Source organism: Monodon monoceros, unplaced genomic scaffold, assembly GCF_005190385.1.
Source record: "Monodon monoceros isolate NGI ecotype Baffin Bay Population unplaced genomic scaffold, NGI_Narwhal_1 Super_Scaffold_20, whole genome shotgun sequence".
In the NCBI taxonomy this organism is placed as follows: Eukaryota; Metazoa; Chordata; class Mammalia; order Artiodactyla; family Monodontidae; genus Monodon; species Monodon monoceros.
The window spans coordinates 2279297-2305099 of NW_021703777.1; the positions used below are offsets into that span (position 1 = coordinate 2279297).

Below are 25803 nucleotides of genomic sequence, written 5' to 3' on the forward strand. Positions count from 1 at the left end.
TCCACTTTCCTTTAACATCCTTTGTTCTGTCTGCTGTCTGTCCTTGTGTTTACTTAGAAACTCCTTTCTGAATGGTGTCTGTGTCCTGAAGCTCTCTCAGTTGTAATCCACTGTTAGTTATTGTACTGGAGAACTTTTAATAGATCGTAAGGTATTGGGAAGGAGAGGCATTCTATAATCTTATGATTGAATCTCCCTTTTTATCCGGCAGGAATCCCCAGGCTATGACCTTCAGAATAGTTGTTCAGCTTTTTTCTTGTTGTGATGACAGGCATGACAAACTTCCAGCACCTTCAAATGTCCAAGTGGGAAGGCGCAGTTCTTTTTTTCCCTCATGTGAGACAGGGTAGAAGAGGCACAAGTTATCTAATTGTTCTCCCTGGAGGTCAGATGGAGCTCTGATATTGAAGTTTCCCTTGAGGGCTAGCCTTTGTTTCAGGAAAAGGAAGCTTTGGGTATACTTCAAAATGATTGCTTTCTCCCTCCCCTTGCCAGAGGCAAGAGAGAATTTTTCTCTGATCTTCACAGGACAGCCTTGTGGGGCTACTGAAAGTAAAACTCTGGAAAGTGTTTGCTTTCCAGAGCAAGTGGAAAGTCCTTGCTCCCCCAGAGTTTTCCATTCTCAATTAAGTCCACACTCAGTCTCCAGCTATTCCCAGATCACATATTAAGTGTCTCCACCCATTACTGGCTCTTGTTCCTAGTCAGCTGGGATTGTCTTCATTCACCTATTTCTTCAGTTTTCAGGGAGGTGATTTGTCCTGAATTCTCTGGTAGATGTAAGAAGAATTGTTGATTTTCAGTTGGTTCAGCTTTTTTCTTGTTGTGATGGCAGCAGTGACAGTTTCCAAGATCTTCATGCATCAGAGTGGAAACCTGAAGTCCTAATAATAATATTTTATATCCATTATATCTTTTGATGACATGAAAGGGTGCCAATGAAAAATTAGTCGATCTAAGAAAGAAATGGAAAATTTTATTCAAGCCAGTCTTGAGGATTATAACTCAGGAAGAGCATCTCAGAAAGCTCTAAGAACTATTGTGCCCATTAGAAGTCAAGGCACAGTTCTATAAGTGTTTTCAGACAGAGGGCTGTACGTCAAGTGACATATTACTGGCAGTTTAGATGATCCAGATCTAATCGGCATCGTGGTGGGACATGTGATCCCCTACAAGATCAGGAAGGAATGTTGTCTTTTAAGGAGCTGTCTTGTTAATGCTGGGAGAATGTTGCTCGTTGTGGTTGAGCAGGTATTCCTACAAATGGGGGAGGTGTGGCCGGTGCATAATGCGGATACACAATGCATAGTGCCGGGAGAGAGGGGGCCAAAGGTCAGAGAAGGCTTTTTTATGTTTAAATTTTTCTTGTCTTGCCATTAAATACAAATTTTTATTTCACAAGTTTGCGGAGCACAGGCTCCGGACGCGCAGGCTCAGCGGCCATGGCTCACGGGCCCAGCCGCTCCACGGCATGTGGGATCTTCCCGGACCGGGGCACGAACCCGCGTCCCCTGCATCGGCAAGTGGACTCTCAACCACTGCGCCACCAGGGAAGCCCCACAGATCTTATTACTGGCATTTAACCTACAAGAAAACTGAGGCTGAAAGAGATTAAATAACTTTCCCAAAGACAAAGGGCCAGTAGATGAAGCTAACCCACATCTTCTAGACCCTGCCAAGACTCCTCCAACACAGACATGTATGTTCAATCATTAATGCACCTGAAACAGTGTGAAAGGAAAACTTCCATGTGAGAGAGGATCGTCCACATTTCAGTTGGCTCTGTGGCCTGATATAAAAAGCCCTGCCCTGGGATATTCCATAATAAATGTCCTCAAGCCTGACTCAGACCCCAGCTCCCATTTAGATTTTAGGGAATTCACAACAGTGGGAGTCTCAGTTTCTCGGTATGAATCTGGAGCAAGAACTAGAACCACATGACCATTCACCGAGGTCTCTTGCAATCAGAAAATGAAGCAGTGCTAGGCTGTATTTAGGCTCCACATTTTGGGAAGAGAGAGTCTGTGTATGTGTGTATCTGTGGGTCTGTGGGCATGGATATGTGAAAGAGGAAGTTATGTCTTTACAATTTTCCTGAACGGCTAAATTAAGCCTCTCCCTTAAGTGAAAAGCCTTAGCTTCTTTAATTCTTTAAATGACATGACACTTTACCTTCCCACCTGCTTAAATACACTATAGCTTCTGAATGTGAATAATATTTAAAGCAGGACTTCCTTCCAGGATTTCCTCTGCCTTCGGATTTTCCTTATGTTTTCTCGTGGTAACTCCACAACCATTACCAACCACTGAAATGACTCCGTGTGCAATGTCACTTCCTCAGAGAGGCCTTCCTTGACCTCTTAGGACAGAACCCAGCACTTCCTCTTTCTGAACCTACGTGTTCATGTCTGTGTCCCTCGCTATTCTGGAATCTTCATGAGGGTGGACTCTGCATAAGTCACAGCTGCACCCCCAGGGCTGACAGTCTAGGATGGACCTTTCTGCAGGATAGAGATGTTCTATCATCTGTAAGTGATTGCTGAGCTCTTGAAAAGTGCAAGTGAACTACTGAATTTTTAATCCCAAAATTTAAATAGCTATAAGCTGCTAGTGGCCACATATCGGACGGTGGAGGACTAGAGCAATGTTTCTCAAAATCTAAATCAAGATGTCAGGAATCTGCTTCTCGATCCATGCTCCAGGTAATTCTTACCAGCGGTAAAATGTCACAACTGCTGGTCTAGAATGGGATTCTCAGTCCTGGCTTCACATTAGACTCACCTGGAGGAGGTTTTAAAAGAGAACAGTGTCCCAGCCACACCCCTAGAGATTCAATTTCAATTGGTCTGGTGTGGGGTTCAGGTATTAGTATTTAAAAAACGAAACAAGACAGAAACTCTCCCCTGGAGACTGTTACGGGCAGTCAGGCTTGGGCATCTAGAAGATCTGTTCTCACTCGACCCTCAGAATAGACCAAATAAATATACAGATAAACGGTCTGGGGGCATTTATAAAGGATTAGTGATTACAAGTGAAATCTTGTGATGTCCGAAGAGATAATTAGTGACATTAGTGGTTCAGATGAATTTCTTGACATTCCACGAAAAAAAAAGTCAGCTTTAGATAATCTCTAACGACTGTGTGAAATTCCTTGTCCTTTTATCCATAAGCGGTACAAATCGTACCAAGCTCTGGGACATCTGGAGAGGGTGACACGCTCAGAGTTCCCTAATCAATCATCTCTTAAAATACACAAAAGCCTCTCTAGTTTGCTGGTTGATTGACAGAGGGCCTGGTGACTTCACATGGAGTCACATGATCGTGCCCTGCCCAGCAGCTGGAAGAAGGTGTTTTCCAACCTGCCGCTCTGGGCAGGTCCCGGGTCTCCTTTGCTAAGTCCTCCCCGTTCCTCCCCCCTCCAGGTGCGTCGGTCACCGTCTCGGCGGTAAGGAACGGCGCCCGGACTAGCGCGGGAACGTGGGTGCCGGAGTCCCGCCCTCCCCTCCTGCAGGTGCACAGGTAAGGGCCCCGCAGTAAGTCCAGACTGGCCGGGTGCCGGGCGCAGAGGGAATCAGGCGGGTGCAGGCTGGGCACCCGCGCGGGGGGCGGCCGCGCGGGTGCAGAGCCCAGGGAATTTCAGCCCCGGCCCTGGGCGCGGCGAGGATCGCAACTCAAGGAAACCCGAGCAGCTTTGCAGGGGGAGTGTCTGATGATTTTTCAAAACATGCTCCTGATTGAAAAAAAAAAAAAAAAAATCAAGGCTCAGAATAAGTAGATTCAAGCACTGCTAATTTTAGCCAAGACACGGGAGGAGCTTGCCAGGGGATTTGAGGAAATTAACATGAAACTAAAACCGAATCTTAGGTGAAGAGGAGCAAGCAATATTGATCAGCACGTACTAAACGCTAACAAAAAGGTCTCCGTAGAGAGAGGTTTACAGGAAAAAGTTTAAATTACTACGAGAGATTTAAGGGAGAAGTACTATTCAATGAAACAAAAGTACTAGAACAAAAATAAATGAATATAGTTTAACAATATATCAGCATATACTTACACATGTGAAAACTACTTTAGTCTAAAGTATATTAAGTTAATTTAAATATTATTCAAAAGTAATTTGAGCCTTGTTAACTCAACAGGTTTGCATTTTAAAAAACTGGGTCTAGTGTGTGCTAGAGTGATATTTTTTTCCTTTCCACAGAACTTCATTGATTTAGAATGAGGTAGATTCTTCCTTAAAGATAGTAAACATTGCCAACCCACAATGAAATTAGATCACATGCTTTCTGAAATGTACCAGAGGGGCATGCAATAAACTTCATTTATCTGCAGGTAATAACTAAGTAACACTGGTTGATGTTCACTCAGCAGTCAAAATGCAGTGTATGCACCGTGATTAGCACACCAGATTATTCTTTCAAGGAAATCTGAGAGGTTTAAGGTTGTCAGTATTCTTCAGTGGAGACATCGTTTTGTTCATGTTGCAATTTCTTTAAGGGTAGGCATTCTCTTCGCAATGTGCTTATAGAGGGTTTTTTTCGCTTAGCTGATTTTAGTTAAAATGGAAACAAAATAAGTTTCTTAGCTGGACTTAATCACGTGTCCTCAGTCCTGTGATATCCTTCCTGGATACCTCCTGCCCCTCTGACCTATTGCAGCTCTGGTATTTTAGCAACAATCCACCAGCTTGACCCTTGAGCAAAACCCACGTAAGCTATTGAGGGAAGCCACAGGGCTGAAACTTTCTTTGTATCTAATAGTAAGCCTATTATTATTTTTATTGAAGTAGTGTTACTGTGTCAGTGTTTAAATGTCTTAGCATCTCTTCCTCAACTATGGTCCCGTGGAGGATATTGTCTTAAGAGCATTTTGTTTTATTTTAAGAAAACACACAAAATTTTAAATAGATATCTTTTTTGCTAAAATTTATTCATCAATTTGAAGTTATTCCTGTTTTGGGTTAAACTATGTTTAATAATACCAAAGAAGATATATTGTAGGTAGTTGTATATTTGACAATTCTCTGCAAAGAACCCATAAGGAACAATATGTGAAAAAAAAAATGAAACACCTTAAATGTAAACATTTATCATTGTAAAATAAAATAATAAGGAAAGGTAATTTCAGATGTACTTTGTTCAATACACATCCACAAGAGGTTATCACTATAATATTAAATTTGGGGGAAAAAACCCACTAGATTATTTTAAATTCCATTCCAGAAGATTTATGTAGAGAAGTGAATAAATCAAAAGATCAATGTGCAAAATGATTTCAAAATGGTATTGTGGCATGACTCTGGTTACCTCCTGTGTTAAAAATGACTGTGTTATTTTTTTCTCATGTAGCTTGTACAACTAAAAAAGTGAATTATGTTCAATACCCTTTTCCAAATGTTATCTTATGAAAAATGTCTGGTTCTTAGCTATTTGGGTTTTGGTCCTTTAGGAAACTAGAACTTTTTAATAAGCTTAGCAGTGTTGTCCAGTAGAATTTTCTGCAACGATAGGCGTGTTCTACATATAATCTGCTCTGTCCAGTATGGTAGCTGTTGATTATATGTAGCCATTGAGCACTTGAAATGGCGTTAACTTAGCTAAGGAGCTGCGTTTTCTTCTTTTACTAAATTTTAATGAAAATTTAGTTACCCGTATGTGACCAGTGGCTACCGGATTGCACAAGCATCTGACTAGCTGTTCCCCTTTGTTCTGCTGGCTGGTTGATAGTACTGCGCAAGACACAACTGCTGATCTCGTGCTGTCGGGGAGTCCTGAAGGTATTTTTCAAGAGCCTTAATCTGGAAGGGATTTAAGAGATATGTTTTTTTCATTTCATTTTTAATGACATTTGTTGCTTTGTTTTCATATTACGAGCAATACATGTTCACTGCAGACTACCAGAAACACATAAAAGCATAAGGTAAAAATTTGCTATCTCCCATAATCCCCACCCTCCAGAGGTAACTATTTTAGCATTTTGACACATTTCCTCCCAGTGTCTACCTATTTTTTTTTTCAATTGAGGTATACTTGACCTACATCACTCTGTTATTTCCAGGTGTACAATACAGTGACTCGATATTTCTACGCATTACAAAAGGATCCCTACAATAAGTCTAGTTACCATCTGTCACCATACAAAGTTATTACAATATAATTAACAATTTTCCCCATACTGCACATTTCATCTTGATCCCTGGGACTCATTTATTTTGCAGCTGGAAGTTTGTCCCTCTTAACTCACTCACCTATTTCACTCACCCCCGCCCCGACCCTGTTCCCTGTATCTATGACTCTGTTCTTTGTTATGTTTGTTCCTTTGTTTAGTTTTTCAGAGTCCACATATTAGTGAAATCATATGGTATTTATTTTTCTCCATATGATTTATGTCACTTAGCATAATAGCTTCTAGGTCCATCCATGTTTTCACAAATGGCAAGATTTCCTTATTTTTATGGCTGAGTAATATTCCATGTTGTGTGTGTGTGTGCGTGTGTGTGTGCGTGCGTGTGTGTGTGTGTGTGTGTATATATCTCACATCTTCTTTATCCATTCATCTGTTGCTGGGCACTTAGGATGCTTCCATATCATGACTGTTGTAAATAATGCTGTAATGAATAGAGGTGTGCATATATCATTTTGAATCAGTGTTTTAGTTTTTCTTCAGAATGATACCAAGAAGTGGATTTTCTGGATGGTATGGCAGTTCTACTTTTAGTTTTTTTAAGGAACCTCCATACTGTTCTCCATAGTGGCTGCACCAATTTACATTCACACCAACTGTGTAGGAGGGTTCCCTTTCTCCATACTCTCTCCAGCATTTGTGGTTTGTAGACTTTTTGATGATGGCTGTTCTGACAGGTGTGAGGTGATACCTCATTGTGGTTTGATTTGCATTTCTCTAATAATTAGTGATGTTGAGAATCTTTTCATGTATCTGTTGGCCAAGGGTGTGTCTTCTTTGGAAAAATGTCTATTCATATCCTCTGCCCATTTTTTAATTAGGTTATTTGTTTTTTGATATTGAGTTTTATGAGTCCTTTGTATATTTTGGATACTAACCTATTATGAGGTATATCATTTGCAAATATCTTCTCTGATTTAGTAGGCAGCCTTTTCATTTGATTGGTAGTTCCCATGCTGTGCAAAAACTTTTTAGCTAGGGTAGTCCCATTTGTTTTTGTTTTTTAAAGATTTGTTTATTTATTTATTTTTGGCTGCATTGGGTCTTCGTTGCTGCGCGCGGGCTTTCTCGTTGCGGTGAACAGGGGCTACTCTTCGCTGTGGTGTGCAGGCTTCTAATTGCGGTGGTTTCTCTTGTTATGGAGCACGGGCTCTAGGTGTGCGGGCTTCAGTAGTTGTGGCACACAGGCTCATAGTTGTGGCTTGCAGACTCTAGAGCAGAGGCTCAGTAGTTGTGGTGCACAGGCTTAGTTGCTCTGCAGCGTGTGGGATCTTCCCAGACCAGGGCTCAAACCCGTGTCCCCTGCATTAGCAGGCGGATTCTTAACCACTGCGCCACCAGGGAAGTCCCCCATTTGTTTTTTATTTTTGCTTTTGTTTCCCTTGTCTGGAGAGATAGATTCAAAAAAACAATTGCTAAGGCCAGTGTCAAACAGTGAACTGCCTATGTTTTCTTCTAGGAATTTTATGGTTTCAGGCCTCACATTTAAGTCCTTAATCCATTTTGAGTTTATTTTTGTACATGGTATGAGAAAGCAGTCCAGTTTGACTCTTTCATGTAGCTGTCCAGTTTACCCAACACCGTTTATCAAAGAGGCTTTATTTTCCCCGTTGTGTATTCTTGCTTCCTTTGTCATAGATTAATTGACCATATGTGTGTAGATTTATTTCCGGGCTCTCTATTCTTTTGCATTGATCTATGTTTCTGTTTTGGTGCCAGTACCATATTGTTTTGATTACTGTAGCTTAGAAGTATGAAATTGGGGAGCATGATAACTCAAGCTTTTTTCTTTTTTCTCAAGAAATAAAAAAGCTTGTGTCATCTTTGATTTCTTTCATCGGTATCTTATAGTTTGCTGAATATGGGTATTTTTGCCTCCTTAGGTAGGTTTATTCCTAGGTATTTTATTCTTTTTACATGATAGTAAATGGGATTGTTTACTTAATTTTTCTTTGTGTTCTTTTGTTGTTAGTGTATAGCAATGCAAGAGATTTCTGTATATTAATTTTATATCCTGCAACTTTACCAAATTCATTGATTAACTCTAATAGTTTTCTGGTGGCATCTTTAGGATTCTCTATGTATAGTATCATGTCATCTGCAAACAGTGGCAGTTTTGCTTCTTCCTTTGCGATTTGGATTTCTTTTATTTCTTTATCTTCTCTGATTGCCATGGCTAGGACTTCCAAAACTATGTTGAATTATAGTGGTGAGAGTGGGCACCCTTGTCTTGTTCCTGATCTTAGAGGAAATGCTTTCAGTTTTTCACCATTGAGAATGATATTGGCTGTGGGTTTGTCATATATGGCCTTTAGTATGTTGAGGTAGGTTCCCTCTATGCCCACTTTCTGGAGAGTTTTTATCATAATTGGGTGTTGAATTTTGTCAAAAACTTTCTCTGCATCTTTTGAGATGATCATATGGTTTTTATTCTTCAATTTGTTAGTATGGTGTATCAGCTATTATTTTTTTAAATATGTTTTTTGCCCCTTTTCTCTCCCTTCTCATTCCTACACCCCTTAATGTGAATGTTAGTATGTTTGATGTTGTCCCAGGGGTCTCTTAAGCTATCCTTCTTTGTTTTAATTCTTTTTTCTGTTTAGCTTGGGTGATTTCCACTGTTTTGTCTTCCAGTTCAATGATCCCTTCCTCTATATTATCTAATCTACTGTTATTTTTTTCTAGTGTATTTTTTATTTCAGTTATTGTGTTCTTCACCTCTCTTTGGTTCTTCTTTGTATTTTCTAACTCATTGTTAAAATTCTCACTGTTTCATCCATTCTTTCCTCAAGTTTGTTGAGCATCTCTCCGATCATTACCTAAACTCTTTATTGGGTAAATTGCTTACCTTCACTTCACTTAGCATTTCTTGTGGAGTTTTATCTTGTTTTTTCATTTTGGAAATATTCCTTTGTCACCTCATTTTTCTGGTTCTTTGTTTTTGTTCTTCTCTGTATTAGATAGGCTGGTTATATTTTCTGATCTTGGAGAAGTGGTCTTAAGTAGTAGACATCCTAATCACCCCAGCAGCACACCCCCTGCTGGTCACCAGAGATGTATTCTCTAGGGGTGCTTCTTATATGGGCTGCATGAGTCCTTTTGTTGTGTTAGGGCCAACTACTGTGGGTACACTGGTAGGTGTGGCTGGCCCTCAGCCCAGTTGGTTGCCAGGCCCTGCCTAGTGCAGAGGCTGCTGGCCACTGGTGGAAGGGGCCAAGTCTCAGGATGGCTGGCTATGGGGACCATGTTGTCCCAAGACTGGTGCCCACTCACTGGTTGGTGAGGCCAGCTCCTGATGCATCTGCCTGAAGTGCACCAGGGGGTCATGTGTCTAGTGCCAGCCCAGTGTGGAAACAGAGACTCTGCTCTTGAAGAGAGAATGCAAAATCTCACATGCTGTACTAGTGGTCTAACACTAGCTCCATGACCCCCTAATGCAGAATCAAGTCCTGGGGTGGCTAGCTGCAAGCCAGGGGGTCCTGGAGCTAGTCTTGGCCTGCTGATAGGCAGGATCAGGTTCTGCGGATACTGGGGACTGGGGGTGGGGGCTACCTATGGCTTCTGCTGGCTTGCTAGTGGGTTGGGCTAGTCTCTGCGTTGCTGGCTGCTTAGCCTCGGGCATCACAGGACTGGTGACAACTGGCCTTTGGGTGAGGCCAGATTCCAGTGCTAATAGGCTAGTGGGAGGACATCAAAATGGTACTTGCTAACACCAGTGCCCTAGTGACAGCATGAGCTCCTGAAAATGGCTGTTGCCAACACCTGTGACCCCAGGGTGAGAGCTGCTTGCCTCCCGCCTCTCCAGGCAACTCTCCAAGATCAGCAAGAGGTCTGACCCAGGCTCCTTTCATATTACTGCCTCTGCCCTGGGTCTTGAAGTATGTGAGATTTTGTGTGCGCCCTCTAACAGCAGAGGCTCTGTTTCCTACAGACCTCTGGTTTTCCCAAATGCAAGTCTCACTGACCTTCAAAGCTAGAAGTTCTGGGGACTCATCTTCTCTGTGCAGGATCCCCGGTCTGGGGAGCCCAATGTGGGGCTTAGACCCCTCGCTCCTTGGGGAAATCTCTGCAATTGTGATTATCCTACTGTTTGTGGTCACCTACCCATGGGTGTCAGTCTTGACTCTACTGTGTCTTCACCCCTCCTCTCATCACCTTGTGGTTCCTTCTTTATATCTTTAGCTGCAGACGATCTTTTCTACTAGCCTTCAGGTCATTTTCATTGATAGTTTCTTTGTGAATTTTGGAAGGAGGTAGGCTCAGGGTCTTCCTTCTCCACCATCTTGGTCACCTTCAAGAGATTGTTAAAGAGATCTTTAGGAGATTCTTCTATCTGTTCAGTTTTTTAAAAAGTCACAAATATAATTTCATGAACTATTTAAACTAATACACACCTAGGTGGTGCTACTGTTGAAGAAAAGTGCCTTTGCCTCTAGGGGATCCTGAGTATGTAGCAACAATACAACTTAAATGTGCCCTTAAGCTCGTGTTAAATAGTAGAACAGCTTGTGCTCAGAAGGCACTGATAGGTCTCAAAGTCTTCACCCGTGCTCTGTCATTGACTTGTCACAACAACCAATTGAACTGAACAGGATCCTGGTCCACAAATCTTCATGATACAATCTACCCACACAGAAGAATTTCTTTACGATATCATACAAATTGTATCCAGATCTTGGAAGAAGTTAGGTTTTCAAGCTCTGAAGACAAATTTTGCTTGTTTTATTGTTTGTTTTGTAGGTCAGTGATCAAAAAATATTTGTTGCCAACATAAATGAAAAAATGAATGAATGAACATGGGTTGTGAATGTAATACATAATTTCATAATGTCCTAACTTTTTATCTGGAAGGACTCTTACCATACTTTTGACAAACTCAATAAGTATCATGTATTGATCACAGTTTGCTCACAGATTCACAACTTTTTAATTGTTTCATTTTTACTCCTTTTATTTCAGAAGCTCTTGAAAAGTACATCAAGTTGAAAGTGAACCAGCTTGCTCTCGGGCAGGACCAGAGCCATGAGCAATAATGGAACAGACCTCACCACTGGTTTCATCTCCTCTATTGTAGCCATCCTTTTGTTTGGCTCAAACTTTGTACCACTTAAAAAATATGAGACTGGCGATGGTAGTTATGTTTCCTTCATTGTTAGTCTTAAATTAATTTTAAATGTGAAGTTCACTTTTTTGGTCTTTTTAAAATGATGGCTATAAAAATGAATTTTGCTGTACCTGAAGCCAAATGAATAGAGCTTAAAAAAAATCATTTGACAATGCCCATGCCATGTTATCTGACTGCTAGTCAGTGTAGGATAACCTTAATATTGTGTTTCATCATAAAGCTAGGATGGGGAAAGTCTTTTAGCCATATCTGTTATGTTTAGAAAAGAAGGAAGTTAGCTCTACTGCTAACACTTGTTTTGCAAACACAAATTGCCAACACAATTGATATAATAGAAAACAATTCGCACATAACACGAAATCTGTGTTTGCCTATGAGCAATTTTGACTCTGACAAGCATTAGGTGAACACAGAAAACTGCACCCAGATGAACAAAGATGCATAGTAATGCACAAAATATGCCCACACACACCCCTTCACACAACCACCAGGTCTGTTACACCACGCCCATACACATCTGGTGTTCAAACCCTCATTCACCACCTTCCCAATAATTCACAAGCTACAACACTTCTGACATCCATTTGCATAAGCCAAGTTCAGATCTTTTTTAAGGTAAAGTTCCATATTTATTGCAGCATTTGTGAATGTCTTAACCACTTAACCAGTGTAAAACTGCACTACCATCTTTTTAGGCTCCTATCTTTCCTTAATAAGTTGTTGATGAAGTTTCTGAGTGTTGTGTCCTTAGCCCCATTTTCCCCCTAAGCTCTGCAGGCTTTATCACATGATTTTACACAGTACGGTGATGTTTAGGAACACACATGTCACATTATGGTAGAACTGACTGTAATGTGAATTATAGGGAAGGAGAAGCAGTAGTTGTTTTTATCTACCTGCCTTTCCTGTTAAAGCCAGGAGAAATTGGGGATGTTATGGTGAAACCCTGGTGGGAGGCATTGTGTTTTCACTCCAATTTATGTCTTTTTTTTTTCAACTTTATCTCAGCCTTTTTTCTTATGTCTTTATACCACTAAGACAATAGAGTTACAAATCCTTTCCCTCCAGAGCCTTTCTTCTTCTCCCCTTTGGAGTTAGAACAGGAATGAAAAGTGCTAAAAAAATAACAAAAAACATACTAAGGGTTAGAGGACCTGACTTTTGGGTGTTCTACAAGAACGGAGTGATCCCAGACAAACCTTATCCACTCTTTTGTTCTCAGTTTCTCATTTGTAAAATGAAGTTCCCTTTCATCTCTGTGTGCTTACTTTTTTTGTCTTAGAGGTTAACAGCCTTTTTTTCTCTCCTCCACCGTGAGATTGACTAGAAATAGGGAAAATTTTCCAATAGAGTCAAAAGTGCTACACTGAGTTATAACTACCTTAGTATTTTTTCCAATGTCGATATTTTCTGTATCCTTTTAATCCCTAAAGCTTCCTTCTAAGCCTCAGAAAAGTACAGATACACCTCATATCACCATGTGACCTTCAAGTAACTTGCAGAGCATAGGAAGGGGAGTAGCCCTGACCTAGAAGGCTAATTCTCAGGTCTGGAATGTCTGACTCATTGCAGACACTCAACTCCAAGTGCATGAGACCTACATATGGCCATAAAGGACTTTATGTTTATCCCAAAATGGTGCATATGGTCCCCAAAGGTTTAAATTACTATCATGCTGTTGTGACGTTCTTAATGCCTTGTCTTCGGTGAGGAATGGCACTAAGTATAGCATCTGAATAAAAGTATGTAGTCTTGGTCTTGCCAACATTCTTTGGTAGAAAATTTTTGATCCCTGTTAAGCCGGGATGCACGGTGTAGAGCAAGCTTTGGAGTCCAGTTGAGTTTAAATTCCAGTTTTACAGACTGTTAGCTATTTGGACAAGTTGCTTCATCTCTGATTCATTTTCTGTCTTTGAATTAGGGTTAATTATGTTGCATAGTAGTTACAAGAAATATAATAAACATGTAAAGTGCCTGGCATAGAGGCATGCAATAAATTGTGACCATTACTATAATAATTCATTGATATTCCCAAACGCACTAATTTCCTTAGATCAGTTTGAACCAATGACACCAGTTTTTTTTATTTCCAGGAATGTTTCTCCAGTGGGTTCTTTGTGCTGCCATATGGTTGGTTGCCTTGGTGGTCAATCTGATATTACATTGCCCTAAGTTTTGGCCTTTTGCAATGGTTGGGGGCTGCATTTGGGCAACAGGTAATATTTGATATAATTTATTCTTTAATCATTTTATGCTATGATCCAAATAAATCTGGTTCATAGTAGAAGGGAACTAAATGAACAATTTAGTTTCTCTCATTTATATACTCCATAAATATTTTTGGTACATTTCCTGACTCTTTCCTTTTAATGATTTCTTTCTTAGTTCCTGGTAGATCATTGTGATAGTAAAATTATTACTATATATTATATGTATAATTATATAAAATTATTATAGGAAAAATGTTTCACTCGCTATCTGTTCAAGCATAACTCATATATTAGTTTAAGTGCTCTGGTCTTTCTTTCTTTCTCTCCCATTATGTTTGTCAGAAAATATTTATTAAATAGTCGTTTCTACAACTATCATCTTTAGGACTTGTCCTTAAAAGTAGACAAACACAGACACATTATCATTTCAAAAGCACTGGCAGAGAAACAGAAGCAAACAAAAATCTTCCCTCTGTTGCCTTCTCACTGTTGCCTGAAGTTATATAACTAGAATTTACACCTTTGCTTGGCCAATCAGGGATGCTTTTCTTCTCTTACTATAAATGCACCCCAGGAGAGTTTTCTTCTCTTTAGCAAAGAGAATCCCAAGTATCAAGGCTCTCTAGAGGCAGTTTGATTAAAAGCAAATGAATTTTTAAACGTTAAAAATGTACTGGGTAACTACTTAATTTGAATCTCTACAGAATTAAGTGATTTAGTGAAGATGATGGGTTGGAGGACAAAAGAGTTAACTTTTAAATTTCCACTAGAGTTGTAATTATTGTAGCTCACTTATACCTTAGTATGCTTACGATTGTCATGTCTAACGGGAGAGGGGAACAGAGAAAGCAACCATTCATCCTGCGGATCTTGACAACCACCATAGTATCTATATTCACCCAGCAGGTCCCACTGGGAGTCGGTGGGTTAGAGCCTAGTTTGAGAACTGCTGCAGACGGGGATGCTGTAGGTTACAGTAGCTGATTGGATGTGGGGAGCAGAGGAAAGGGAGGACCCAATGGTAATGTAGGGATTTTCTCGTGAGTGATTGGAAGAGTGATGGTGTCATTGACTTGGATGAGGAAAACAGGGAAGAGAACGTGTCCGAAAGGGAAAATAATGAGTTCAGCTGGGACCTTTTGAGCTGAAAGTTCCTGGTGTTGGAAATTTCTTTTTTTTTTTTTTCTTTTTATAAATTTATTTATTTTTGGCTGTGTTGGGTCTTCGTTGGTGCATGCAGGCTTTCTCTAGTTGCAGCGAGCGGGGGCTACTCTTCGTTGCGGTGCCCAGGCTTCTCATTGCAGTGGCTTCTCTTGTTGCGGAGCACGGGCTCTAGGCGTGTGGGCTTCAGTGGCTGTGGCTCACGGGCTCCAGAGCACAGGCTCAGTAGTTGTGGCGCATGGGCTTAGCTGCTCCGCGGCACGTGGGATCTTCCCAGACCAGGGCTCGAACCCGTGTCCCCTGCATTGGCAGGTGGATTCTTAACCACTGAGCCACCAGGGAAGCCCAGGAAATTTCTTATCGGCACTAAAACTCTGGAGAAGGTCCAGGCTAGCACTGGGAGCATGTGACTCTAGCTGATAGCTGAAACCATGAAACTAGTCAAGTACCCAAAGAAGAATATAGCAAGAGGAGGGGTGTGTTCTAGGGAAGATATTCAGAGGGCATCTAAATCCGGAAGGTGTGATGCGAAAGAGCAGCCAGAGAAAGAGAGAAACAGGAGGGAACTGGGAGATGAAGAGATCTTGGAAACCAAGAGAGGGAACCTTTCCAGAGGAGATTGACTGAGACCAGACAGCCAATCAAGAACTGGAAAGACCAACCATGAATTTAGTCCTGCGCACGAAGCACTGGGTGCAGGACTCCAGAAGACAAGTGGGTGAGCATGAGAGAGCAAAGTCTGGGGCCGTACTGGGACAGGGACATCTGCCAGTGGTTGGCCCTGGTTCGAGTCGTAGGGGATGGTCACTACTGATTTTATCATTGACCGGCTTCTGCAAAAAGACATAAAACAGAGACCTATGCTAAGGATGAAGAGCATTGGTGCAGTTAGGCAAGGAGCTAATTCAACATTTTCTCTGTAGGATTTTGCCCTAAGCCTGGCTCTTTTAGCAGTCACAATCATGAGTTTAAGTGCCAAAACATGTGGCTGTTTTATTTTTAAAATGACGAATTGCGCTTTACTAAGTTTGTCCAAATCCCATAAGCTTTTTTTTCCATTTTTATTAAACCTTTATTTTGTTTTATTTTTAAAATTTTTTATTGGGTTGTAGTTGATTTACAATGTTGTGTTAGTTTCTGCTGTACAGCAAAGTGAATCAGTTATACATATACGTATAACCACTCTTTTTTAAGATTCTGTTCCCATATAGATCATTACAGAGAATTGAGTAGAGTTCCCTGTGCTGTACAGTATGTCCTTATTAGTTATCTATTTTATATATAGTACTGTGTATGCGTCAATCCCACTCTTCCAATTTATCCCTCCACCCCCCCCTTACCCCCGATAACCATAAATTTATTTTCTACATCTGTAACTCTATTTCTGTTTTGCAGATAAGTTTATTTGTAGCCTTCTTTTAGGTTCCACATGTGAGCAATGTCATATGATATTTGTCTCTGTCTGACTTACTTCACTTAGTACGATCATCTCTAGGTCCATCCACGTTGGTGCAAATGGCATTACTTCATTCCTTTTTATGGCTGAGTAATATTCCATTGTATATACGTACCACATCTTCTTTATCCATTCCTCTGTTGATGGACATTTAGGGTGCTTCCATGGCTATTGAAAATGCAAATCAAAACTGCAATGAGGGGTGAGCTGTGACAAAGCGAGAGAGAGGCATGGACATATATACACTACCAAACGTAAGGTAGATAGCTAGCGGGAAGCAGCCACAGAGCACAGGGATATCAGCTCGGTGCTTTGTGACCACCTAGAGGGGTGGGATAGGGAGGGTGGGAGGGAGGAAGACGCAAGAGGGAAGAGATATGGAAACCTATGTATATGTACAACTGATTCACTTTGTTATAAAGCAGAAACTAACACACCATTGTAAAGCAATTATACCCCAATAAAGATGTTAAAAAAAAAAAAACAAAAAACTACAATGGGGTATCACCTCACACCGGTCAGAATGGCCATCATCAAAAAACCTGCAAACAATAAATGCTGGCGAAGATGTGGAGAAAAGGGAACACTCCCATGAGCTTCAGTTGAAATTAAAATAAAAATTAATTCAATTGATAAACTTGTTTTCTGTATTGGAAATAACACCTTTCTTCTGTATATTTCATCTACAGGAAACATTGCGGTTGTCCCAATTATCAAAACCATTGGTTTGGGCCTTGGAATCTTAATCTGGGGATCATTTAATGCCTTAATCGGCTGGGCAAGCTCAAGGTAACACAAAGCAAAGTGTTTCAACTATGATTCTCTGCACTCACCCTCTGTGTAAGGCCAGTGCTAAGAATGGGACTAGCTGAGAGGAATAATGCTTGGTTCCTACCCTCACAGAGGCCACTACTGGTAAGGCATACACATAACATATGCTACCTTGAATTACTATTTCCCTTAAGTTCTAAAGAAGTGATCTGACGCTCTGATCAAGATAAAGTAAAGAATTGTCTCTAGGGAACAAATAGGGAGAGAGAAAGGACACTGATACTTATGTTCCCTTTCTGTGTGTGGCAATTTGCTGGACATATTATGTACATTATTCCCATCTCATTTTCACAACTATATGAGGTAAGTGCTATCTTATGAGAGAACTGGCACGCAAAGAAGATGAGGAACTTGCTGAAGCTCACAGAGCTAATCAGCCATATTCAAACCCAAGCCTGCTGGTTCTAAAGCCCATATTCTTCCCTCTGGGGTCTGAGCCAGTGTCAGCAAACCCTGGTCCAGCTTCCCAGCCATTTTTGTAAATAAAGTGATATTGGAACACAGCCAAACACATCCGTTTAAGGAGTGTCTGTGGCTGCTTGTTCCCTATAATGGTAGAGGTGAGTAGTTGCAAGAGGCCACCTAGCCTGCAAAGCCTAAAATATTTACCCGCTGGCCCTTAAAGGGAAAGTTTGTCAACCTGCAGCTCTAGAGCTGAGCTGTCCAGATAGGGTCACCTCAAGCCACATGTGGCCATGCGTATTTAAATTTAAATTAATTAAAATGTGATAAAGTTAAGCATCGAGTTCCTCGGCTGCACTGGCCACGTGTCAAGTGCTCTATCGCCGTATCTGGCGGAAGCTGCCCTATTGTCTGGTGCAGCCTGGGAACAGCTTCATCATCTGAGACGATCCTTTTGGACTGCACCACCCTCAGTCAGCATTACGATGAACATTCAAGTTGAGTTTGGGAAAATAAATAGAAAGGGGGCTTTTACTCTAACCTTGCTTTCCGGGCCCCTCTTCCCGCTCAAAACACTACAACAACCTCAGTTATAACAAAGCCAGCTAAGTTCCAGTACATTCTTTCCTGTCCTTTCCTCATCCCCGCCCTGCTTTTTACAAGTGCTATTTTCTTTTTCCTGTCCTTGCCTCCTTTCTCTGGCCCTGGGTGGTTCACAGTGATTGTCGGTGATGATCACTACAACCTCAAGACATGGGAAAAAAAAAAAAAAAGAATTTAAAGGGATGCCAAAGAGCAGGGATCTTTAACCAAGCAGTTATTGAAGTCTATTTCAAGTATTATACACAATAGCAGTCAACTTGTCAGCATTCAATTACCCACTTAATCTATTTTTTCTTCCTTCTTCCTTAGTCTTAATGAGAAAGGGACTTTTCTTTTAGACAAGTACTTTTACATATACTAGCTCATTTAACCTTAAGAAACCTGTACGTGAGGTATAATTATAGGTATAATTGTTCCAGTTTTAAACATGGGAAATTGAGGCACAATAAGGATAGTTAACTTATCCAAGTCACAGGTAGGAGGTGAGGGACCTAGGATTTCAATCCAGGAATCTGACCCCGAGTCCATGGCCTTAAACACTGTGATGAACACATATTCAACAATATCTACTTTGATATGACTCTTTCAATTTCCAGGTTTGGCTGGTTTGGAATGGATGCAGAAGAGGTGTCAAAACCACTGCTCAACTACATCGGAGCCGGGCTGTCAGTAGTAAGGTACATGGCCATTTCTTATGATTTAACTCTTCTTCCCAACATTCAGGACACTTGTTAAAGATCCTGATGTGTGGACATTGCTTTACACCCACGTCTCATCAATCAACATGATTTTTTCTCAGATTCTTCATTTACATTGACAGGCATGGCTTCAGGGGACAGAAAGTATCAGCTCTGGGGTCAGGGGCCCCAGCCTCAGTGGTCAAAAGCTCTGAGACCCTGGGAAACCTTTTAGCTGCTGTGAAGCTCATTTTCATTATCTGTAATATTCAGAAAAATCATAAGACATAGCTCATAAATGAGGATCAAATGGAGTTAAAGTATTTTGCGAACTAGAAAATGCTGTAAGTCAATGTTATTCTGGCTTCCCGATGCTCTGAAATAGCCACTGATTCTCTCTTATTACTCATGTATTCTTTGCCACTCAGTTTCCACTTTCCTGTCACGTCACTCAGCTCTTCTCAACCCGCTCACGTAACAACTCTCTCACCTGTGACAACACACACTCATGTAAATACCTGTTCGGGGATGTCTAGTTATATTCACTGTCTGAATGGCAGTGTTCAGTCCATAAAACCATCACAGAATTAGGTCACCTTAGATTCGGTCCCTTTTCCTCTCTAGGCTCCATCTGTATTTCCTGTCAGCACCTCTCATAATGGATAGTATTGCCTGTGAAGATTTTAGTACTTTTTTATTTTTCAGGGAAAGAGCACTATATTTCCCTTCCTCCTGCAGCTGACGGCTTTTCTCCAGCCACATTCAGGAACAATCTCTTTGTTGTTGAAATGTTGCCTTAGAGAGTTCTTCCAGGCCAATCGGAGAGGAAATAACATTGATTATTCTAAAATAGCAGATTCTTGACATTTTTGGTTAGAGGCAATTTTGTATATTTTGTACAATTCACAGAGCATTCAAGCTTTGAAGAGCTCTCTCAGAAAACATTTCTTTACGCCCCAAAATTGGAATGTAGAATGCCTTCATCTTGACTTAATGATAATTTGAGGCCAATTTATCCACTCCATCAGGCTTTGTTTTTCTCCATGTTCCTTCTCCCTTTAGAAAGTGTACATTCTCTAAAATTACAAATTATTCACGTTCTATCGCTTCTACTTGTGTGACCTTGGGCAAATCACTTAATTTCTCTAAACCTTGGTTTCTTCATCTGGGGATAAAGTGGGGATAATAATTGCACCAGCCTCATAGGATATTTTGAGGATTAAATAAATATGTTCAGTGCTATGTATAGTGCTAGACACATGGCTAATGCTCTATATGGTGGGTTTAATTACACTAGTCACTCTTTTAATTAATAACTATTTCATGTTTGGTTTCTGTTACCCCTTTGGGTCTATGTTGTCCAACTGAACAGTTAACTAGCCAGCATGTCTGGGGGTCACCCAACTTAGTCTGGATATTGGTCTGAGGCAGGAAAATGCAGTGATCTCTTCTGTGGTGCATCCTGGCTCTCTTCTAAGTTTCTTTTGTTGACCTGAAACAAATAGATGGCCAGATTGTCCCCAGCAAAAATGGGTTTATTCAGGATCAGCAGAGAATTGCAGTTCAGGGTCTGCAACCATGGCGAACCAGTACAAGTCCCTCACATCAAGGGAAGGAGAACGCTTTTATAGAGGACACAAGGAAGTTGGGAGGGTTATAGTAAACAAGGAGTCCATGGCTGTCCATTGGCTGAGGCCTGGCCAGGAAGGAAGAGGGGTCTGTCTCTTTCCCGTTGGGCTCTGCTATGATCACAGAGCATGTGAGCTCCCCATTCTGGTCCCTCGACTCTATTTAACTGAGTTTTCTGTTTGTTAATATTTTTTACCCTTTACTAAAATGAATTTCTGGAACCTTTCCATTTTAACTCCATTAAATCAGTTTGTTCTGAAGAGAATTCATTGAAATGACTTGGAGTTTCATAGCCAGTATAAGGAAACTTGGAATCTGGTTACATTGGTTTAGGATGTTGCTTTTCTTTTTAAAATGGAAACAATTGCTCCCATCCTCTGTATAGTCAACTGTAAAGCGTTGCTAAGGTCATGTCTAGCCTTACATCTTCCCTACGTGTTATCCAGGTTAAGTATCAGTCAGTTTCCATATCCAAGACCACCCCAGGCATCTTGAACAGCAGAGGATTTAGCACAGGGAATTGTTGACAAAAAATGTTATAAAGCCCAAAAGAGCAAAGGGAGAAGGTGGCATCACCCAAAGCCCAGGACACCCACCCCAGCTGGCACTGTGGGGAGAAATGTGTCTGCCCTGAGCTGCTGACACCCCTGCAGCCACCCAAGGCAAGATGATGCCCGACCTCACCCCACCCCCACCGTTGGCAAAGCCGAGATGAAGCACAGTTTGGGCAAATGTAGTTTTCAGTCTTCTAGTCCCCATGGTTCAGGGTGGAAGTGGAGTGGATGCCAAGAAACAAAGTCCAGGACACTCTCTTAGACATGCTTCAGTGAAGATCCAGGAGTCGGAGTTCACAAGAAGACAGATTTCCTTTTCAATTAGAAAAAGGCTTTGAGAGCTTCCCTGGTGGCACAGTGGTTAAGAATCCACCTGCCAATGCAGGGGACACTGGTTCAAGCCCTGGTCCAGGAAGAGCCCACATGTCTCGGAGCAAATAAGCCCATGTGCCACAACTACTGCACCTGCACTCTAGAGCGCTCGAGCCACAACTACTGAGCACATGTGCCACAACTACTGAGCACACGTGCCACAACTACTGAGCCCACGAGCCACAACTACTGAAGCCCGCGTGCCTAGATCCCGCGCTCCGTAACAAGAGAAGCCACAGAAGTGAGAAGCCCGCGCACCACAAGGAAGATTAGCCCCCACTCGCAGCAACTAGAGAAAGCCCGCGCACAGCAATGAAGACCCAGCGCAGCCAAAAATAAATAAATTAAAATTTTTTAAAAAAAGGCTTTGAATTATCCTTGAATCTACTCTCCATTCTTTTCTCTACTTCCTTAACTTGCTTCCTCTGTAGAGTTGTGTTGTGAGGAAACCCAGATCTTTGATTCTAGCGGTTAGCTTTCTTCAGAGCCACAGTCCTTACGTAGAACTGCGGATCAGGCTAAATATCTCGACATGCATGCCCCCCGGGTGCCTCCTACTCCGTCTCAGGTGGGGCTACCTGTGGAAGGGGACCCTGCCAGGTCAGGCACAAGGTCAGCCCTGCACAAACCCTGGGCTGCTGGTTCCTTTCTATTTGCCTTCAACATTTCCCAGTCAGAATTACTTTTCTTACTTTAGCCTTCCCTGGAAGTTGGTCCCTCTTCCTGCGTTCCTTCTCTCTGTAGAAGGTATTAGCCACAGTCATTCAAATTCAGAACCTCGGGCATCTTGAATTTTTTTCCTTTGTGCCTGACCCCATATCAAATCCTGTAAAATTCTTTCTGGATCTTTCAGAGGTTCCTCCTCTCCTTTCCCTCGGTCCCATACTACCTGCCCACCTGTATACAGTTGTAAAAATCTCACATCTCAGTTCCCTAGTTCCATTCTTTCTTGTTGCCAGTATGACTTGCTTGTATCTGCTCTCAAATCAGGACATCACTCTTCTATCTAGGAACCCCTGAAGGCTCCCCACTGGATTCAGAATAAATCTGTCTCCTTAATCCAGCATGTCCTCCACAGTTAGAGATTCAACACTTCTTCCTAGCACAGTTTCGCCCTGGGTTGTCAGTTCACTGACCCAGGATTACTTATCATACCCGACAGACACTTCCTTCAGCCCCCAAAGCCCTTTCCTCTGCCTCCCTGAAATATCACTTAAGATTTCCCATTCTATATGATGCTTTCTTGATTTTCTTCTTCTAATTATCAATAGAATGAGTCGCCCCTAAACTCCCATTGTATTTTGCACTTCTTCTATTGCCCACATTCTCAGGGTCTGTGTCGTATTATTCAGACAACCCTCTTTATCCTTAAACTATGAGATCCTGAAGGACAAAGTCTGTTATTTTCTTTGTGCACCATTTCTCCCACCATCCCTATCAGACTTCGCTGCACAGTGCTTGACATATAATAGAGGCTTGCTGGAATCAGTCGTCAGTGTAGACACACACGTGAGTTTTACTAATAGGAATGTGTATAGGGTTGCAAATCTAGGGAAATTGGAAAGGTTGAAAGTATAGAGAAGTACCCTTGCGTATAACATATTGATTTATTTTTAAAGTTTCCCATGCTTTTGAAAGCATTCACAGACTCGATCATGGAACTTTGTGTTTGACACACTGTAGCAAGTTCTTCAAGTCTGTAGCCCAGAAGACCTTGTGATCTATTTGGCTTTATGTTCATATCCATAAGATACATCTCATTACCTCGTCCTAACTTAGTGCCACCAGATTCCCTCTTGACCTAATCGAGCTGGATTCTTCTTTCTGACTCACCCATTTCATGTCTAGTATACAGGCTCAGACCACTGATTCCTTAGTCTTCATTTCTTCCTCATGCTCAGCACCCCGTCTCCCACCCAATTTGTAGTTAAACTTCTCAACTGACCAACATATTTTGAGATTTTATCATGTGCCAAAAAGTACCCCGAGAATTTTGTAGCCATTACTATTTAATTCTCATCACAGTTCTGTAAAGTGGGTATATCTCCATTTTTTATTTTATTTATTTATTTTTATTTATTTATTTAAAAAAATTTTTTGGCTGCATTGGGTCTTCGTTGCTGCGCGCGGGCTTTCTCTAGTTGTGGTGAGCGGGGACAACTCTTCGTTGTGGTGCGTGGGCTTCTCATTGCGGTGGCTTCTCTTGTTGCGGAACCCCAGGCTCTAGGTGCACAGGCTTCCGTAGTTGTGGCTCGTGGGCTCAGTAGTTGTGGCTCATGGGTTCTAGAGTGCAGGCTCAGTAGTTGTGGTGCACAGACTTAGTTGCTCTGTGACATGTGGGAGCTTTCCAGACCAAGGCTTGAACCCGTGTACCCTGCATTGGCGGGCGATTCTCAACCACTGCGCCACCAGGGAAGTCCCTCCCCGTTTTTTAGATGAAAAAAGTTGAGGGTCAGAGAGGTTAAGTGATTTGTTGGAGGGTCACACAGTTGTTTGAAGAAGCACTCTAGGGCTTTTCTCTGTGTCCTTCAAGTATATTTCTAACATATCATCCTCTATTGCTATTAGAAAAACAGATGGGTCTATACAAAGTAGAGGGTTTTCATGGTAACTCTGAGGAGAAAATGCAGTTGCAGTGTCTAATGTTAGCTTTGCGAATTAACATATATATGAGCGCACACACATGCCTATTTAACAATTAAGATAGACACATATAATCAGGTTTTATGCATTCAATTTTACTGAGTGTCAGGTACTTCGAGGACCTTGAAGCAGATGGAAAATGTGGTTCCTATCTTCTATTGAATTGGAAAGTCTTTAGAGAAAAAAGATTACATGGACCTGTGGCAGATGGTCTGGACCGTGTGATGACGATTCTCAGTGCTTTGGGAATTCAGAGAAGAGGACAATAGGGGAGGACCAGCCAGGGGTGGGGCTCCCTTCTCACAGTCAGCACTTCACGTCTTCTCTAGTTTGGGTAAGAGGTGAGGACACGGTATGTCCAGCTAAGGAGGGCTCACAAGCGGGACGTACAAGCTTGGAGCAGGGGCTGGTCAGGGAAAGAAGTCCATGGGAGAATTATGTTGAGAAAGGTTGGACAGGGCATGAAGCAGAGAGGAGTAAAAATCAAAGCAAAACTTGAATTTCCCAAGGGAAGGGAAGGGAATATGGCACCATTCACGTTTATAAAGCAGCCAAGAGACTGAACTAAGGAAGCTAACTCGACATTTAAAATTTTTGTACAAAAGATAGCATATCTGAGTTCACTAGTCTGCACTCAGCTACCTATACTATTTTAGTCTCATGTGTGCTTTGAAAACTTCTTATATTGCTTTAACTTTTGAACCATGCAAGTGTTTTTAAAAAGGAATATCAGAAGTATACCAAAGTTGTTAGTTTCCTTCAGTTAATTTAATATTTTAACACATTTTAGCATTTTGGCGTGGTTCAAAAGTCAAGGTCAGTGAGGCATTTGTTACAAAGATACTGGACATGAATAGTCAGTGCCTTGGGAGAGAGAGGTTAAAGGGCAAAAAGGCATTAGGCTTACGTGTGTTTTTATCTCTTAAAATATACTCTGGAGGTCTTTCCATATCACAGCACAGAAGGCATCCTCATTCCTTTTTTATGGCTGTGTCATATTCCACTGGATGATCATGAAGGTCAGCTCACCTGAGTGTGGCTGTGCTTGTGTTAGAGGTCCCGGAGCGGGACTGGTAAGGACAAGAGTGGACACACCTATGCCTTTAGTACATGGCCTCAGGGTCTCCTCTGCAGGGGTCACACAGTTCTGCACTCACACCAGTGGTACTTATCTCCTCGAGTTTGTCCAATTGAGGATGTTAAGCTTTTGGGGGGGGGGGGTTGTCAGTAGAACAGGTGAGATATATTATTTCAAGGTGTTTCCATTTGTGTTTTTTACCATGTGATTCCAGGGTTAAGCATGAATAAAAAGAAAGATGGGGCCATTGACTGAAACAAGAAAATCAGGAGAAAGATCTGATTTGGGAGGGAAGCTTATGAGTCTAGCTTTTAGGCTGTTGTAATTAAAGACAAGGAGAGATGTCAAAGAGAACAGCAGTGCTGGAGAAATGGCAGGACCCCTGAAGAGGCAGTTTGGAAGTAACCATCGTATCATTAAGATACGATGTTTTCCCTTAAATTCAGGCAACTTAATGTGAACCAGGGTTGTGATAAATGTCACTAAAATTTATTTTCTTTGCAGCGCTTTCATATTTTTGTTCATCAAAAGCAAAATACCAAATAACACATATTCTGTGGACACCACACCATTAATAACAGAGCATGTGAGTAGAGAATGAGAACCATCTTGATCTGAAACATATAATTAAGACAAAAGGAAAATGCATGAATTTGAACGCAGATAAGAGGGTAAAGGGGTATTTTTTTTAAATCAGGGCTATCTGAAATATTTTAGCATATTTATTATGGCTAGGTCTGTGTAGCCATCAATATTTCCACAGTAAAGATGCTCAACAAATACAGAGGTCTACTTCTTTTTATTAACGGTAGATCCCTACTAGGAGATGTGCACACAAGCCCATATTTTGAAGTAACTTAAGGATTTCCGCAGTACGGG

General features: G+C 41.4%; 1 protein-coding gene across 1 annotated transcript in view; it reads left to right on the forward strand.

Moving 5' to 3' along the window:
- The first annotated feature begins 11142 nt into the window (after positions 1-11142).
- The window catches only part of TMEM144 (transmembrane protein 144), a 34120-nt gene continuing 19459 nt past the window's right edge, over positions 11143-25803 (forward strand). Inside the window, exons 1-5 of the mRNA XM_029235821.1 lie at positions 11143-11314; positions 13402-13524; positions 16825-16924; positions 18568-18648; positions 25429-25510. Coding sequence (XP_029091654.1) covers positions 11206-11314; positions 13402-13524; positions 16825-16924; positions 18568-18648; positions 25429-25510 — 495 coding nt within the window. The 5' untranslated portion in view covers positions 11143-11205. The remainder of the gene's footprint in view (positions 11315-13401; positions 13525-16824; positions 16925-18567; positions 18649-25428; positions 25511-25803) is intronic.